This window comes from Gorilla gorilla, chromosome 6 (assembly GCF_029281585.2).
Source record: "Gorilla gorilla gorilla isolate KB3781 chromosome 6, NHGRI_mGorGor1-v2.1_pri, whole genome shotgun sequence".
Classification (NCBI taxonomy): Eukaryota; Metazoa; Chordata; class Mammalia; order Primates; family Hominidae; genus Gorilla; species Gorilla gorilla.
Genome location: NC_073230.2, coordinates 55,356,483 through 55,374,833, shown reverse-complemented (window position 1 = coordinate 55,374,833; position 18,351 = coordinate 55,356,483). Strand labels below are relative to the sequence as shown.

Below are 18,351 nucleotides of genomic sequence, written 5' to 3'. Positions count from 1 at the left end.
CCCACTCTGGCTTGCATAGGCAGTGGGCTGGCCTGTGCTCCTGGCCATTGTTCCTGGGTGGACCCCAGAGAGTGTGAATCCTGGTACTCAGGTTGGAGGAGTTTTATCCTGCTGGGGGCTATCTGTTCATTGCTGAATTCAGATTTCTTTGGCCGGTTCCTGTGGGCACCATGGTAAGGGCGGTGGTAGATCCAGCTGATCTCTGGGCGTGTTTGCCCTGGGTAAACCACGACAGCAGCATATCCTGTTCTTAGCTGTTTGTAGGCACTGCTATGTACCTGGTATTGTGTCAGATGTGAAGCAATCTGGAATGAATACGATACAGATGTGTTCTCAGGGAAAAATGTTTGAAAAGACTAAAGTTTGGATATGCTATAGGAAAAAAATGATGAATGAATACAGAAAAATGAATGAAGGAATGAATATAGAAAAAGGTGAATAATGGTGTCATTTGAAGGACAGGGGGAAATGAGAATGCCTGCTTGTCTGCCAGGTGATGATTTAGTGAGGAATTGGAACCCAGAATGGTGTGTTCTAGGAGGAGGTTTTTTCCTTTGTAGTTGAAAGCTGAAGAGCAGCTTTGCTCTTCTACTGCAGAAACAGAAAGATGGATATTTAGTGCCAGAACTTGAGAGGTTAACGTCGGCCAGTTGAATTGATGGCTGGAATTTGCAAATATGTCAGCCATAAAGGCCACGACTTAGCCCACCCAGACTGCTCCCCACATCCAAGGCATGTGGAGTTGCAAGTGGAGCTGAAGATCTGAAGTTAGAGTGTTGGAGCCACAAAGGCTGAGCTCTGGGACACTGCCCCTAGGCTGGGCCTGGAGTGAAGGCCAGTGGTAGGAGTACAGGGTTAGCTGGCCTGAGACTAGAAGGCCCCCTATCCTGCTCTGAGGCAGGGGTCTCTTCCGCTGCCCCCCGTAGACCACAGGCAGTGGCTTCATCTTGAACATGTTCTTTTAGTTTTAGACCTGCCACAAAGCTTCTTGTAGATAGCCAAGATCCACTGCCCCGGGAAGGCTAGTGAAGTCCGACAGGCATTGAAAGGAGGGATCTGCCTGTGGATCTTGCCCGCCTCTCCTCCTGGCGTTTCTAAGTGACCCTTCCTTCAGGATCCTGGCTTGTCCATCTTCTCCCATCACCCTGTCATCTTCACCTCCTGAACTTCGGGTTTCTAATTTCCTTCTAAAATCGCAGACCCAGAAAGGAAGACGGGACTTCAGATGTGCTGTGAATTGTCCTGATTTGCCAGGAGCAGGATGGCGGGGGGTGGGGGTGGGGGGGTGAGGGAGGGATAGGCTGGGAGATAGGGACGGGGGCAGGGAGGTGCAGCCCAGCCCCCAGGTGTGCAAGGCCCCGGGCGGTCCTGTGCTTTGACCTTTGCTTGAAATCCTCACCTGGTTAGGCGTGTCCCTCTCTGCAAGGCCAGGCTCCTAGTTTTTTAGTAGAAGAAGCAAATTAGAAAAAAAGCCTTTCTGCCTCGGTGTTTACCTGCTTTCCACTCCAAATGCCCTGTTTGCTAGTGTAGATTATCAGGGTAGTGTAGATTACTGCTTATTACAGATGCAGAGTTGACTGGATAATAGTCAAGATTTAGAAATTCCGAAAGCCAAAGAGCTTGCCTGGTTTTGATTCTTTTAAGCACCTCGCCAGCGTTCTCGGAGAGGTTTGAAATCCTAGTAAAGCTGAACCCTGCGCCAAGCGCGGCGCGTCGGTAATTCCAATCAGATGGCGGCTGCAAGATCCTGCTCCCCCCGCCTGGAAGGCGTTTCCTCACCCACTTTCCCAGTGTTTGGCGGCTCAGCCTGTGCCTCCGCGCTCGCTCGGAGCTGCGGTTGGGGCGGGCCGGGGAGGGAGGGCTAATTCGTGTCAGATGGAGGGACGCCGTGCGGGACCGTGCGCTCGCGCCTGGCTTTTGTTCCCGGCGTCTGACTTCTGACGGGCAGGAGTGGCCGTGGAGGCGGCGGCGCGCGGCTGGGACCTGGGCCGGCGGCCACGGAGAGCCCTTGGCCCCTCCCGTGTTGGCCATTTCCTGGGACTTGTGTCCGCAGGGGACTCGGGAGGCATCCTCCCCCCCCGATAGCCGCTGGGGAGGGGTCAGCGGCCACCCTCGCCCTGCCGAGCCCGGCTCCCCGCAGGCAGCAGGGGCAGCCATGCGGCTGCGCGCCCTGACCCCTGGGCCACCGGGAGGGTTCGCGCGCGGAACCCGGTCGCGCCGGCGCCGGCGCCAGGTGAGTGCGGCCCGGAGCTGGTGTGCAGGGCCAGGGGCGCGAGGCACGGGCGCCTTCAGGGCTGCACGCACGTGGGCTGCGCCGGGTGTGCACTGGTGCCCGTGGACGCTGTGCTGGTGTGTACCCGCTTGTGCTCATGTGTATGCGTGTGCCCTTGTCAGTGCGCGTATGTCAGTGTGTGTGCACCCCGTCTGCACGTCCACGCGTGTGTGCTTGTGAGTGCGCGTCTGTGTGTGCAGGCACGTGTACGCTGGTCCGTGCCTGAGTCCTCGTGGGTGCGTGTGTACCCTTGTGTGTGCGCGCGCAGGACAAGGAGCGAGAGGGCCAGTGGAGCTTTGCCTAGTGGGGGCGTCTTCTGGTAAGCGTGGAAGAGGATTCAGGCTTAGCTCTTTCTAACTCAACTGCCTCTTGAAAAGGCTTCTTGGGTTCATTTCCCTGCAATGGAATTGGGATACTGGCCATTGCGCAGACCTGCTATCCCTCGCGTGTTTCTTGCAAAGGTAAAGGGCATTTTAGCTCTGCAATGACGTGGGGGATGCGCTGGGATGTAGGAATCCTTACAGGTTCCCTGGGGACCGCATGGGTTCCAGCGGTGCTCTGTGGTCCACAGGACGGCCCTTCACGGTGTTTGAATTTAACAGAGCGGTGCTGGTTGGCTCCCCGCTAGGTTCAGCCTCCCTTTCCCTAAGTTATTGCTGAATTAAACAGAGCGGTGCTGGTTGGCTCACCGCTAGGTTCAGCCTCCCTTTCCCTAAGTTATTGCATTTGTTTTTCTGAAACTTTTGTAAGGTTCTGTGGAGTGAAAAACTGTCAAAATTTCAGCTGGTTACTTGAGGTGTACTGCGTTCCCTTTTAAAGTTTAGTGGTCAAACGCTGCTGCCTGGAAGTGTGGGAACAATATGTGTTGGATGTGCAGGGTGTCCCTCTTGCCCCAGATACCGGCCCCCTGTGGGCTGGGAAATATCCCCGAGGCCCGGAAGTGTTCCTGGCTGTTTAACATCAGAGTAAAGTTGGGCTGGGAATGTGTTTTTGATCAGTGTCTGCCTCTCCAGAATGCCTCTGAAGGTTTCCCAGGTGCCTGAATGTCCACCTAAATCCTCTTACTATGGTGGAGCTGAATATTTCCTGAAAGGAAAACATAGCTGGGATTGTGCTGATGCAGCTTTGCACTTTTGCGTGTGTAACCATTTTGCCGGGGCGACCTTTAGCCGGGAGAACCTATCCGAGAGATCCCTGCGGTTTTGCATTTCGGCAGAGTGCAGCATTCATGTGGAGCACCTCCCTGTTCAATTTTGCAGAGATTTTTCTTTCTCAAAAGAGACCTCACAATCAAGACCAGCACTAATTACTGTGTCCCCCTCAGGGAGTCCTTGTGGAACCAGCAGCCTGCTCTCTACCCTTCCAACATTTTGTTCCTAACAATTAAGTGCAATTTAGATTCCTGAACTGAGCCTGCTAAATGCTTCATCATTGCTGCCTCCTCTCCCCCTTTGGGAGAAATGAAAGCACAGTATCAGGTGAAAACAAGGGCAGTCTAATCCCGTCTGGTCTCATTTCACAATAGAGATGTTATGTACAGATGAAGCGTGAGCAGATGTTATTACACTATCTTAAATGAACTCCTCAGAGATCCAGCAATTCAAATGGCTGAGCCCTCGCAACAGTGCTTATGCTGTTTCCCTCTTTCTAAGTTTTCTAGCTGTGGACCAGTGGGCAAGAAAGCTGCAGGAAAACAGTGCCTCTTTCTCCCTGGTTGGAATAAAGGTATTTGTGAGGAATGAAAGGTCACAGTATCTTTCCTTGGCCCACAGACTGTGGCTAATTCATTTGGTCAACAAATATTAATTGAGGGTCCATGGTCCACTGTCTGCCAGGCGCTGGGCAGGGCCCTAAGAGGACAAAGGGGAAAGAGCCTGGTGTCCTGCATCTAGGTAATTGCAATCTAGCACGGGAGAGAAGGCATATAAACAAATAACTGCAATACGAGTGAAAAGTAGGTACCAGCTGCTGCATTGCGATAGAGAGATGTGTTTGTTAGGTGTTTGAATGCTACTCTTGTCTGAGCGTGAGACTGGGGCTTGAGGCATATGAGGCCTGAGTCTCATATGCCTCATCCATTGGCTGTGTGGTGCTGCATCTCGGTTTTGCATCTCACCATCACGGTTTGTAGACTAGTGGTGATTACGGTAATGACACAGAAGCACTTGGCTAGTGTTACCAACTGCATAATTAGCAGCATCATTATCCTTCTTTTGCAGAGCATTGAACACACAACCTCTGTTATCAGAAAGGATGCAATCTCTTTGAAAAAAACCAGATACCGACATAGGAACAACTACATAATAACAGTACCTTAAATGTATATAGATACTTACAGTATAGTCGGTTATATACAGTGGTGGTTCTGTCTTGGCCGCAAATTAGAATCACGGGATGGAGCTGGGGTGGGGGGTTTGACAACATTCCAGTGTTCTGATTCAACCTCCAGGTAATCTGATTTAATTGGTCTGGGGTGGAGCCTGGGTCAGCTGTTTTAAAAACTGCCCCAGTGATTCCTATGAACTGATAGATGATACAGCGTTTGGTCATTTACAATAGCTGTTAAGAGACAGGAGGGGGAGGATATCTTTTCTATTTAAGAGAGGTTGGGACTTGTCCTGGGCCACAGAGCTTGTAGTGTAGGTATCAGAACTTATGTGAAGGCTTCTGCTTGGTTCAGGACTCTTTCCCTTACTTTATTTATTTTTTCTTTTTTTTGAGATGGAGTCTCACTCTGTCAACCCAGGCTGGAGTGCCGTGCCATGATCTCGGCCTACTGCAGCCTCTGACTCCTGGGTTCAAGCGATTCTCCTGCCTCAGCATCCCGAGTAGCTGGGATTACAGGTGCCCGCCACCACGCCCAGCTAATTTTTGTATTTTTAGTAGAGACGGGGTTTCACCATGTTGGCCAGGCTGGTCTTGAACTCCTGAGCTCAGGTGATTAACCCGCCTCGGCCTCCCAAAATGCTGGGATTACAGGCATGAGCCACCGCGCTTGGCCATGAAGTTCTTTATTAGGTGATTGTATTAGTCCATTTTCATGCTGCTGATGAAGACATACCCAAGACTGGGCAATTTATACAGGAAAAAGGATTTAATGGACTCACAGTTCCACGTGCTGGGGAGGCCTCACAATCATTTCGGAAGGTGAAAGGCACATCTCACATGGCAGCAGGCAAAGAGAGAGAGCTTGTGCAGAGGAACTCCCCCTTATAAAACCATCAGATCTCATGATAATTATTCATTATCAGGAGAACAGCACAGGAAAGACCTGCCGCCATGATTCAGTTACTTCTCACTGGGTCCCTCTCACAACACATGGGAATTCAAGATGAGATTTGGGCAGGGACACAGTCAAACCATATCAGTGATTAAATGTTTAGGACGGTTATGTGTTCTTGATGAATCAATCCTTTTATTATTATGAGAGGACTTTCTATATCCTTGGTAATGTTCTTTGATCTGTAGCCTACTTTGTCTGATATAGCCACTCCAACTTCCCTTTGATTAACATCAGCAAGGTACCTCTTTTCTCTAGCCTTCGCCTTTAAAAAAAAAAAAAAATGGCCAGGTGTGGTGGCTCACACCTGTAGTCCCAGCGCTTTGGGAGGCCAAGGCGGATGGATCACGAGGTCAGGAGTTCGAGACCAGCCTGACCAACATGGTGAAACCCTGTCTCTACTAAAAATACAAAAATTAGCCAGGCATGGTCGCGGGTGCCTGTAATCCCAGCTACTTGGGAGGCTGAGGCAGAGAGTTGCTTGAACTCGGGAGGCAGAAGTTGCAGTGAGCCAAGATTGCGCCACTGTACTCCAGTGTGGGCGACAGAGCGAGACTCTGTCTCAAAAAAAAAAAAAAGAAAAAAAAATATATATAAAATCTGACAACTTTTGTTGACTTATAATTGAGATACTTAGACTATTTACATAAATATGATTATTAATATGGCAAGGTTTGAATCTGTCATCCTGCTACTTGTTTTCTATTTCTCCTACCTATTATTTGTTCTGCCTTTCTTTTATTTCCTTTTGCCATTTAGATTAATTGAATAATTTTTATTATTTCATTTTATCTCTCTTGTTTGCTTATTACCTATAATTCATGATTTTAGTGGTTGCTCTAGGGTTTATACTCTACCTCTGTAACATCACAGGCTACCTTCAAGTGATATTATATCTACTTCATGAATACTATGAGAGCCTTATAAATAGTCTTATGGGATCTTTGGGGTGTCCAATTTCTGGCTGGAAACCTCTGCGGCCAGTGGCACCTTTGCCTGAGTTCTTGTCCTGTGTCCAGGGAGAGTGAGATAGGCAGACAGGGGAAGGGTGAAGAAGATGAAGATAAGCTTTATTAAGTGTGAAACAGCTCAGAGGAGACCCACAGTGTCCTCTCTGTAGGCAGGTCATCCCGACCTCTGCTGCTCTGAGCAGAGAGGAGGCCCTGGAGAGGGTAGTTCCTCTCTGCAGCTGGAAGTCCCAACATCTCTGCAGGTCTCTGAAGCTCTCGGCATAGAGGGTAGCTCCTCTGTGCAGCTGGTCTCTTGTGGTCTCTCCATTCTCTCTGTCCTCTCTCTTGCTCTGGCTGAACATGGAAAAGCCCTTGGAGGGGAGGAAGTGCCTGCTGATTGGTCCATGGGAGGCCATGGGCCGGCTGGAAGAGGCACCATGAGTCCCCACTCCAGTCTGTGGGACTGGCAGCCCGTCCCCAGCCTACAGGCCCTCCCTGGCCTGAAGGTGGGGCCTTACTGAGGACCCACCCCCTTCTGCCCAGGACTTTGCCTACCGCTGCCATTCAAGGCCCTGGTACTTGTCCCCAATCCCACTCTGAGATCAGAAGTGGGGGCCGGGAGAGGAGACAGGCCAGGCAGCCAGAACAGACACTCCTGAGCCAGCAGGGATGGTGGGCGGGGGGGGGGGGGGGGGGGGGGGCTTCCCATGCGCCCGATGGTGCAGGCCGCAGAGATGCCTGGGTCCTGTGCCTGGGAGGGTGGCTGCAGCTGCCTGCACTCAGGGAGCTCCTGCTTTTCCCCAGCTCTCGCCTGCTTGGTGGAGTGGGAGGCCCAGGTCTGCAGCCGTGGATGGTGGCTGCAGCTGCACCCCGGGGGGCAGATCCTGCCTGCTCCTGTCCCCACTCAAGAGCACAGGGAGACTTGGATCTACAGCTGCAGTTTGGGCAGCTGCAGTGGCACCCAGGGAGTTCCCACCCCAACTCAGAAGGGGCAGAGCTCCCGCCGGCTCCATGGAAAGTGCAGCCCCAGCCGCACCTCCCTGCTGCAGCCAGCGTGATGGTAGCAACCGCTGTCATCAATAGTATATTTCCTTTTCTTCTTTCCTGAACTTTGTGCTATTTTATCAGAAAATTTACTTTTACATATGTCATATGTCACGTTACACTATTGTTTAAACAGTTAATTATCTTTTGGTGAGCTTTAAATAATAAGAAAAACTCATAAATTTACCTGTGTAATTAACATTTCTGGTGCTCTTCCTTTGTTGGTGTAAAGCCATAATTCCATCTGCCATGTCCTTTTTGCCCAAGCACTGTCTTTAATATGTCATATGTGTCAGCTGGTGATGATTTTTTTTGGGCTTTAATTGTATATCTTTTTTTGCATATTTTAAGAAGTTTTTGGTTCACTTTTATTTTTAAGAGCTGTTTTTATTGGGTACAGGATTCTAGATTGACAAGTTTTCTTTCAGTATTTTGTTTTATTTTATTTTGTTTATTTTTTTAACTTTTAGGTTCAGGGTACATGTGCAGGTTTATTATATAGGTAAATTGTGTGTTATGGGGGTTTGGTGTACAGATTATTTCCTCCCCCAGGTAATAAGCGTAGTACTCGATAGGTAGTTTTTCAATCTTCACCCTCCTTCCACCCTCCACCCTCAAGTAGGCCCTGGTATCTGTTCCCTTCTTTGTGTCCATCTTTCACTATTTCCTATTATACTGCTGTCTTCTCACTTATATTTTTTAAAACAATGAGAAACCTGTTATCCTAATGGTTGGTACCCTGCATGTAATGTGTCTTTTGGCCCCGTGGTTGTTTTTAAGGTCTTTCTCTTTGTTACTGGGTCTAAGCAATTTGATTATTGTATGCCTTGGGGTAGTTCCTGTCACATTTCTTGTGCTAGAAATATATATATATGTGTGTGTATATATATATATTTATTTTTTTTTTTATTTTTTTATTTTTTTTGAGATGGAGTTTCACTCTTGTTGCCCAGGCTGGAGTGCAATGGCGCGATCTTGGCTCACTGCAACCTCCACCTCCTGGGTTCAGGTGATTTCCTGCCTTAGCCTCCCGAGTAGCTGGGATTACAGGCACCACCACCATGCCTGGCTAATTTTTTTGTATTTTTAGTAGACACGGGGTTTCACCGTGTTGGCCAGGCTGGTCTGGAACTCCTGACCTCAGGTGATCCACCCGCCTCTGCCTCCCAAAGTGCTTGGATTACAGGTGTGAGCCACCGTGCCTGGCCAAGAAATTTCTTGAGTTTCTTGGATCTGTGGGTTTATAGTTTTCCTCCTGGTTTGAAAAAGTTTCAGCCATTATTTTTTCAAATATCCCCCCCTTCCCTGCCCTTCTCCGTCAGTCTCCATTACACATATGTTATGTTGTTTAAAGTTCTCCCACAGCTTACTGATGCTTGTTTATTTATTTATTTAGGTTGTCTCATCTCTGTGTGCTTTGCGTTGGGAGGTTTGTACTCTGATGTCTTCAAGTTCATTCACCTGTGCTTCTGCAGGATCTAATCTGCCAGTGATCTCATCCAGTGTATCTTGCATCTCATATTCTTACATTTTCCTCAATGAATGTTTGATTTGGATCTTTTTATGTTTTTTCAGATCTCTACTTAACTTTCTAGCATATAGAATAGTTATTATGATGGACATTTGGGTTATATAAAGCTGTTATGACCATTCTTTCTCTTGTGGACATAGGCTTTATTTCTCTTTAGTGTAAATAAGAATGGAATTGCTGAGTCATAGGTTAGGTGTATGTTTAAGTTTATAAGAAATTGTCAAACCATTTTCTAAAGTAGTTGTACCATTTATTCCACATTCTAAATACCATTTCATCTTTTCAAATAAATTTAATTATTCCAGTGGGTGAGTAATGGCCTCACTAAATCCATATGGATATTAAGTACTGATAGAATACACGGTCACATATCAGCAAATAGATATGATTAGCGCTTGACTCTAAAAGCAAATTGAATTCTTATAAGGTTATCATATAGCTGAGAGCCTTGGCTCTACAAACATGAATAGGTAGCTGAGTGGTTAGTTTTTCCAAGTGCTAATGCTTGTAATTGTGTTTGAGGAAGAACCACATGTGTATCACAGGCTGGACTGTCTCTTCTGCAGGAGAGCTCAGAGAGGCTCAAGAGCTTAGTGGTGATTCTGGAACACCTTTGAACCAGGAAAGCCAGTTGACTTCTTCATAACGTAATTGTGCTGTTTAGCTAATTACTTTTTCCCAAGAAAAAGGGTTGAGAGTCTAGAAGTGTATGTGGATTACTTTGTCACAGAAGTAGGTGGCTCTACGGCTGAAGTCTGGAAGGGAGTGCATTTTCACATAATGATGTTGGTTGATGTAATGTTTCTAGGCACCCCATGTGGTGATTGATGAGTTGGGTGAGAGTGAACGTCCGTCTAGGACTCTGGAATTGGGAATGCTAACAGGGTATCCGTGGGTCGTCTTGGGAATTTTAGCATCACTAAGATGGTTTCTTGTTCTCTGTTTGCTTGGTAAAATTCCTGTTTTTGCTCTTTACAATTCCACTAGATTGATTATCTCCCGAAAATGAAAAGGAAAAAGAAACAAACTATGAGATGAAACGTTGACAATTTCTTCCTTTACTTTTTCAGCCGGAAGAATTAACCTCGAGTCTGCACACTTTTAAGAACAAGGCCTTTAAAAAATCCAAAGTGTGTGGAGTTTGCAAACAAATTATTGACGGTCAAGGTATTTCATGCCGAGGTAAGTCTGTGTTTATGATTCTCTCACTGATTAATCCAAAGCAAAACAAACAAAAAACAAAACGAAAACTCTTTTTCGGGAGTTTCCGAAAGTTAAATCATGGAATTCCCCTTCTTAGTTTATATGTCCCCCAACCCCCCACCCCCTTACTTAGCAGGGGCCAACCGTATTTACATAGATAAGTGCTCATGAGGACATTTTTACAGAAAGAGCAGAGTTTCCCGATGGGAGAGGAGGCAGCAATTTGTAAATTAATCATTTATTCTCGGGTCTGCTCTGAAGTGTCAGTAACTCAGGTTGTTTAGTTTGACTTTCAGATCTCTTACTCAAGTTTGCGAATGAAATGTTTGTATCTTTAGAATTCGGGTTCATTTTGGTATGGCCCCTTTCAGATCCTGTCACTAAACTAAGCCACCAGCTTGGGTACCAGATATTTAGACGTCAAGTAATGAATGGAACTTGCCAATTCTTTTGTCAATGCACATTAATAAATCTAGTAAGAGACGTGTGACTGTAATGAATGTGGGAGTGGTGGGGGGCAGGGGCTGCTTGGCGGACCAGTGGGGTACACCACACAGAGGGAGTCACTAGGAGGACCAGGTCCTTGGAGAGTGCGGGGGCTGCTCTTTGGCGTCATTTCATCTGTGGGGTTGGGGATTTCCTCTAGAAAATGTGCAGAGTCTCAGCCTGTGGGCTTCTGTGCTGTTAGGACCTCCCCCTCAGTGCCTCCTTCCCTGCAGACCCCCAGCAGATGGTCCCTGATGGTGACTTTAGAGTAGGGTGCCCGTGATGGAAAGATGCACGCAGTCAAACCTTAATGGGTTGAGGATGTGACCAGGGGCCTCTAAGGGGCTCTTGGGATTCTTTTACAGTTCAAAGGCCTGAGTGTGGGTGAGAAGACTGGGGTGCCCCTCCTCTGATTCGGCCCCTTGGAGAAGTCAGTGCTGAAGAATGTGTTGGATGAGTGGTGGGTACCGGCCACCGTGGTCGCTAAGTAGAAGCCAGAGACCAGGGAGCCATCTGTGTAATTCATCTAGATCTGCATCCAAGGCAGAGAACACGGGCTGTAGTGTACTCTGAGCCAACTGATAGGACATCCTGTGATTCAAAACTTTTTTTTTTTTTTTTTGAGACAGGGTCTCGCTCTGTCATCCAGGTAGGAGTGCAGTGGGATGATCAGGGCTCACTGCAGCCTTGACCTCCTGGGCCCAAGCCATCCTCCCACCTCAGCCACTCCAGTAGCTGGACTATAGGCATGCGCCACATGCCCAGCTAATTTTCTTACTTTTTTAGAGACAGTCTCATTATGTTGTCCAGGCTGCTCTTAAACTCTTGGCCTCAAGTGATTCTCCTGCCTTAGCCTCCCAAAGTGCTGGGATTACAGGTGTGAGCCATTGTTTTAAGCCCATACTTGCAAACGGCACTGCACTGGGGATATCTTGGTCATCTGTGAATGCTGTGGCCCGTCACTGGCCATTCCCCTGCATAGCTTGTCCAGTTCAGGAGGGCCATGTCAGCCAAATGTGGTGGCCCTTTGTGTTTGGGGCCTGCACGTGTAAGGTGATGAGAAATTGCACTGATGCTCTCGGACAGGCGTCCTCCATCAAGCTTGCTCTAAAATGTCTGTGGGCAAATACAGCAGCCCCTCTGTGTCCCACATACCCTACAGGGTCCAGTAGGGGCTTTGTGCCTTTCCAGGAACATGGCAAAAATAGAAGCCCAAGGAGTCTCCCCATCTTTGAATGTCATTCTCATAGAAATGCTCATATTTTATTTTATTTATTTATTAATTTATTTTTGAGATAGAGTCTTGTTCTGTCACCCAGGCTGCAGTGCAGTGGCGCGATCTCGGCTCACTGCAAGCTCTGCCTCCCAGGTTCACGCCATTCTCCTGCCTCAGCCTCCCCAGCAGCTGGGACTACAGGCGCCCGCCACCATGCCCGGCTAATTTTTTTTTTTTTGTATTTTTAGTAGAGATGGGGTTTCACCATGTTAGCCAGGATGGTCTCCATCTCCTGAACTTGTGATCCGCCTGCCTTGGCCTCCCAAAGTGCTGGGATTACAGGCGTGAGCCACCACGCCCGGCCAGAAATGCTCATATTTTAAAATTTTGGTCTCTAACTTTGACTCCCAAGTGTGAAAAGAAGGAAAAGGAAAGTCGTGGTTGAATTGGAACCACGAAACCAGCAGCACAGAGAGCCTGGGAATCAGAGCTGTCAGGGCCTGGTGTTGATCCGAGAGCCCTGGTCCTGTGCCAGCGGAGCCATTGGGCGATACTGGGAGAGCTGTCATGAGCAGCATGGCATCAGCAGGGACACCCTGGGCTTGTTCTCGGCTTCCTCACCCTGTGATGACGTCCCAGGCAAAGTTGCACAGCCAAAGGTTCCCCATGAACTGACTTCTGCCTGTCAGATGCTATGTGGGGACAGGTCTGATTTAGGAGCAAAGGCGGAGGTCAGACAGAGCTGGGTCCTGGCCCTGCCCCTGACAGGGGCAAAGTCTCCTCACTCTGGGTCTAGGACTTAGGGTAAGGGCTGTTCCAAGGGCAGAAGTCAGGCTTAAAGTGCACAGCCAGCGTTGTGGCACTTAGGTTTGTTACTGGTGTTAGGATTGCTCTGAAGGGAACCCACTGTGGGTAGCTCCACATGGCTGATGCTGCATGTGTGTTTGGTTAGCCTCTGCACCACACATCCTTGAGCTGTAATCCAGTGGGGGAGCTCCTTAGACACAGAGGCCTTTTGCACAACTTACCACAGTGGCTTGGGCTGCACTAGGTTGGTTATACTGCTTGAGGAGTAATTTTTCCTTCTTTGTATAAAGGAGAACTGAGTTTACTGAAGAGTTATCTCAGACATCCTTTTTAGTACTTCAGTATTCTGTTCCTGCCATTTAAGTAGTATCGACTATTTTCAGAGTAAATGGAACCAACAAAAGAGAAGAGCTTGGAGAAAGCACGGCCTCCAGCTGTGAAACGCGCAAGCACGTCTTGGACGGCGGGGAGCCTGTCTTCTTTCTTTATCTGGAGGATCATTGTCTTGGTGCCTTCCCTGGGTTGGGACTTGTGTCTCTTCCTCTGTCCTGCAGTTGCACACTCTCAAAAGGGCCAGGGAAGGACCCCAGATTGATCCTCTGGTTCCAAATGAACTCTGTTTTGTGGCATTTTAAATATGTGGTGTGTGAAATATTAGGCAGGGGTGAGGAGGCCTGCCAGAGTGGTGTGTATGTGCCTGAGTGTGTGGGTGCACATATGCCTGGCTATGTGTGCAGTGCATGCATGCATGATTGAGTTCATGCATATGAGGACAAGCAGTGCACACACCTGTGATTGCATGTGTGTGCATGTGTGCATGCGTCTGAGTGAATGCATTTGCTTGAGCGCACAGATATTCCACATTGTGAGGGAACATGTGAGAGCATCCCTCCTGTTCAGACCACTTTGTAGAGTTCAGCTGCTCTATGACGTCCATTATCTTATCTTGAGGGAGATAGAAACAGAGAAAATGTGCATGCACACAGGAGCAGCTTTAGTTCTTGAAAGAGAAGAGAGGGAATAAATAGTGCCCTATCTGGACAAGATGTTCAACAGGCTTATCTTGCTGTGTGTCACCTGGTTGTTAAGGAAGATGCAGTAAGGCATGCTATCTCCAGATACTGGTTTAAATTTCACACGCTTCTGGCAACATCCAGGCACTCACGAGAACAAAGCCCAGTGTGGTGGCCCCATGGCCCATCTACTGGTTTCTGTTGGTAATGATGCTTTCCCACCTCCTCTTGGAACTCTCTGGAGTTCTGCTTCGGTGTGAGGCAGCGAGACACCTAGAGCGTCACCTCTGAGGATTCAAGGCCCACTTTGGCCTGGAGGACCCCACACGTACCCAACATGGACAAGCAACGGGGCTGCCAGCTCTGTCCTCGTGCAGCATTATCTTCTGTCCTGTTTGGCTAATGCTCCTCTACTCCAGGGAACCCAGTGTAGCACTGGTTTTTCTCACTGGTGAAATAGATTTTTGGTCAGTGGAGGTAACAAGGGAAAAAACAGCCATGTACCTTTTTTTATCCCTTGAAGAAAATCACTCATGGACAGCTATGATGTTAGGTGACTTCACCCCTCTTCTCATGCCTGGTTTATCCCTTTCTTCCTTACCTCCTCCTCCCCTACAGCTTACTTTCCACCGCAGGGATGCATTACTGCTCCCATTGCCTTTTTAGGCTGGTTCCTTTCCAGGGGCAGCCAGGATGCAGGCATTATGGACACACAGGCACCTGCTCCTGCTGTGTCCCTGTTCGTGGCTCTGGGCCCCTCAGCTAGGATGGGATGTCTTGTCTAGAGGCAGTAGAAAGAGATCAGGATGTGGGGTCAAGTTCTGCCTGTGCCACTCACACCCTGGGCAGTTTTGGACAGTAGGCTTTTATGAAGCCCATTTTCTCAACCCTAAAATGGGCATGAAAATGCAGATCCAGTGGTGCAGAGCTGGGACTCAGGGAGGGGTGTACGTGAAAGGGCCTGGTCTGCCAGCAGGCCAGTGAGGCAGGGCGGGACCACCGCCTCCCCAGGGGACGGCTGCTTCGTGCTGGCAGGCAGTGCTGCACTGCACCCTGGATGTGCCGCCTTTCAGAGGGCGCTGGTTCAGCTTCTCCCCAAAGAGTTGCCCTGAGCTTGCTGGCTGTGAATCCTGGGGGTGGTGTGGTGAGTTGTGCTCACCTTTCCAGCCTGGGTGCCTGCAGTGCATGCATGTGTGTTCTTGTGTGTCTGTGTCTGAATTCCTCCCTCACTCCTTGCTCTCCTCTTAGCAGTCCCATATGGTGAAGCTCTTCTGCCTTGAGCCCTCTGGGCTGGTGGGCTTCAGTAGGTTCTGTCCCCATGGTCCCTGGGTCCTTTCTTTGTGGTGGGTGGTGGCAAGCACACAGCTGCTTTTTGCAGAGAGAACTGGCAGAAGCTGAGGATGTGGTAGGCTTGGGAAGCTGCATGTCCTGTTGAGTTCATGGCAGGAGGTCCATTATCAGGAGAAGGAACCAGGAACTGGCCCAGATGAAGGAAAACCTTTGCCTTCTGGAGGAAGGAGGGCCACCGCCCTTCAGGGAGCACTTGCAGGCTGCATCCCCGAGGAGGGACCCCCACTCAAGGCGCTTGGTGGAGGCATTGGGAGGAAACAGCAGCCATGGGCACCGTTGGAGGCAGAGGCATTCTGACTCAAGGGACGGGCCCACCTCTGGTTTCTGGCGCTGTTGACTTTAGCATGTGGTGAGTGTTGTGCCCTTGGGCATATGTGCACTGAGATCTTGAGGACTTCTGTTGGAGAAGTGTCTGTCTTCTTCTTTCTGTGGGATAGTTTTTTGGAACTGCCTCACATGTGCCCTGTGTTATGGTCAGAATGTTTGTGTCTCCCCAGAATTCTTATGTTGACATTCTAACCCTCCATGGGATGGTGGCATTAGCAGGTGGGGCCTTGGGGAGGTGATATGTTTTGTGAGTGGAGCCTCACGGGTGGGATTAGGGCCCTTATGAAAGGGACCCTAGAAAGCTCCCTCACCCCTTTGGCTATGTGAGGATGCAATAAGGAGTCGCCATCTATGAACCAGGCAGTGGGTCTTCCCCAGACACCGCATCTGTGGTGCCTTGACCTTGGACTTACAGCCTCCAGAGCTGTGAGAAATAAGCAACTGTTTATAAGCCACCTAGTTTAGGGTAATTTTTAAACAGTAGCCCAAACTGGAGGAGACATCATGTTTTTATGCACATAGCTCTAGGAATTATGTTAATAAACAATAGAAACTCTTTTTTTTTTTTTTTTTTGAGATGGAGTCTCGCTCTGTCACCCAGGCTGGAGTGCATTGGCGTGATCTCAGCTCACTGCGAGCTCCGCCTCCCAGGTTCACGCCATTCTCCCACCTCAGCCTCCCGAGTAGCTGGGACTGCAGGTGCCCGTCACCACACCCGGCAAATTTTTTGTGTTTTTAGTAGAGACGGGGTTTCACCATGTTAGCCAGGATGGTCTCGATCTCCTGACCTCGTGATCCGCCTGCTTTGGCCTCTCAAAGTGCTGGGATTACAGGCGTGAGCCACTGTTCCCGGCCTAGAAACTCTTTATAAAAAACATACAGGATTCCATGTTTCAGAAGTCTTTTAGACATGATTGTTTTCATTAGCTTTTTCAGTTATGTTAAGTTAATGTGTGTGCTAGAGACCAGGAGGTGTTCAGGGATGCTCCCAAGCCTGAGGTGCCATGGTCTGTTGAGGCCAAGGGGCCCTGTGGACAGGAGGTGTCATGGTGTAGGCTGAGGCGGCTGAGATAAGCCCCCATCATCAGAGCAGGAGTACTGGGGGGTGGGAAGTTACGTGGAGGCTGTGAGGCTGGCCTGGGGGTGTGGGTGGGACGGACTACCAGTGCAGAGGCTTGCGGCTCAGAGGTGGGCAGATCTGAAATGCCTAAGGAGACACACCAGGGAATGTCACCCGTCGAGAGCCCTAGGCCTGCAAAGGCTGCTGATGCACAGAGGCTTTAGTTTTCTAACTTAATGCAAGCAACAAATCTATGATCCTGCTTGCCTCTGAGAAGGCAGGGGGATATGGTGTCCCCACTTTTGGGGGGCAGGCATCCCATCCCTGCTGATACCTGGGACCCAGATCCACTGAATGGGAGAGCCCCTGGCCAGGCTTTGGCCCCCAGCCCTGCCTGCTGCTCCACCCTTGCTGGCCTTCTTCCTGGGGGCTGGGCCCCGGTCTCCATCGCCGTGCAGACCTCCCATTCCTGCTTCCTAACCCAGCTTCCCTGGGTCTGGCCCTTTGTCTGCCCAGGCTGCGATGCCCTTGAGATCCAGTCTCCTGTTTGCCTCTCCGCTCCTCTCCTGTTTGTACTCAGAGAACGGCTCTGGGAAACTGTAAACCATCCAGCGGGAAGAACCTGTGCCTGCATCCTCATGGTGGCCCTTTGAGGCTATGCCTTCCTTATTTGGTCTCTCCTGACTCCCCCAGGTGCTTTGAGAGGCCGGCTGCACAGGGCTCATTTTTGACCTCTTGCTGGACTGTGCTGCTCTGCCTGCTGACCCTCATCCTTTAGGTTTCAGCTCAAGCACCAGGTCCTCAGGAAGGTGCCTCCCTGCCCTGCCGCTGTGTCTCCTAGCATCTGCCCTTTTCCCTCCAGAACTATCCATGGCCAGTGACTAGCCAGCCATCCGGATGTTCACCAGGGCAGTGATTCTCTGCCCTCAGCTGGGGCCCAGGAGGCATGAGGGGCTGGCTCTGTGTTGTTCACTAGATGCCTGTGCACAGGGCAGACACCTCCGTCCCAAAGTGGAGTGCTGTCTTGTCTTGCAGGGTGAACCCTCACCAGCACACTTTTACTGAGCAGGTGCGGCAGCTGGTGCATTGCGATGCCCACAGTGACCAAGGCTTCGCAGGGCTCGGAGTCTAGTGGGCTGGAGTAGTGAGCAGGAACAGGATCCCGTGTGAGGAGTGCTTTATCAGAGGTATTTGCAGCCTCCTTGGGAGCACAGAGGAGGGACAGGCAATTCTGGGGAGGTGGGTGGGGCAGGGAGTGTGGGCATTGTCAGGACGATGGAGGAACTGCTGTGTTCTGATCATTTGTTTATGAATCTATCTGCTCCCCTGGGCTGACTGCCCCTACTATGATGCGATGCACTGCTGTTTCTTGGGTATCCTGAGTCTCAGCAAAGGGCCTAGAGCCCAGTAGGTGCACAGGGAATGTAAGTTGCATGACAATCCAGATGAATTTGTGCAGATAAACACCTGGCTCATTGATCCGCTCTTCTCTGGCAAATCCATGTGAAATGGCTTCAGATGTTATTTCCAAAGTTCTTTCCAGAACAATTGGAGGTGGTGAGTCCCCCACCCTGAGGGCAAGCCCAGCCCCACCCTGGGGTTGACTCCTACCAGGGAACTGAGCTCAGCCCTCCCATCAGACTTGCCCCATCCAGAGAGGTGGCAACACGACAGAATCTTCCAGAAGGGGAAGGAGGCGCCCAGGCCAAATTCATCTGAATAATTTCTGGTCGGTGGTGGTTATCCGATGGGAAGCAGCACTTCCCTGCCTCTAAATTCTGCTCCTCTGTTGCAATACAAAGCCTTTCTCAG

The 18,351-nt window shown here is 49.7% G+C and overlaps 1 protein-coding gene across 3 annotated transcripts in view; it reads left to right on the top strand.

Moving 5' to 3' along the window:
- TNS3 (tensin 3) overlaps nucleotides 1–18,351 on the top strand; it is a 307,051-nt gene that overhangs the window by 43,212 nt on the left and 245,488 nt on the right. For 2 of the 3 annotated variants that reach the window (XM_019031413.4, XM_031012945.3), the window contains exon 2: nucleotides 10,148–10,259. In XM_019031413.4, the coding sequence (XP_018886958.3) occupies nucleotides 10,148–10,259 (112 nt within the window). Of the gene's footprint in view, nucleotides 1–1,788; nucleotides 2,234–10,147; nucleotides 10,260–18,351 lie in introns of those variants that run through there. The other variant, XM_055347356.2, reaches the window with a different exon arrangement.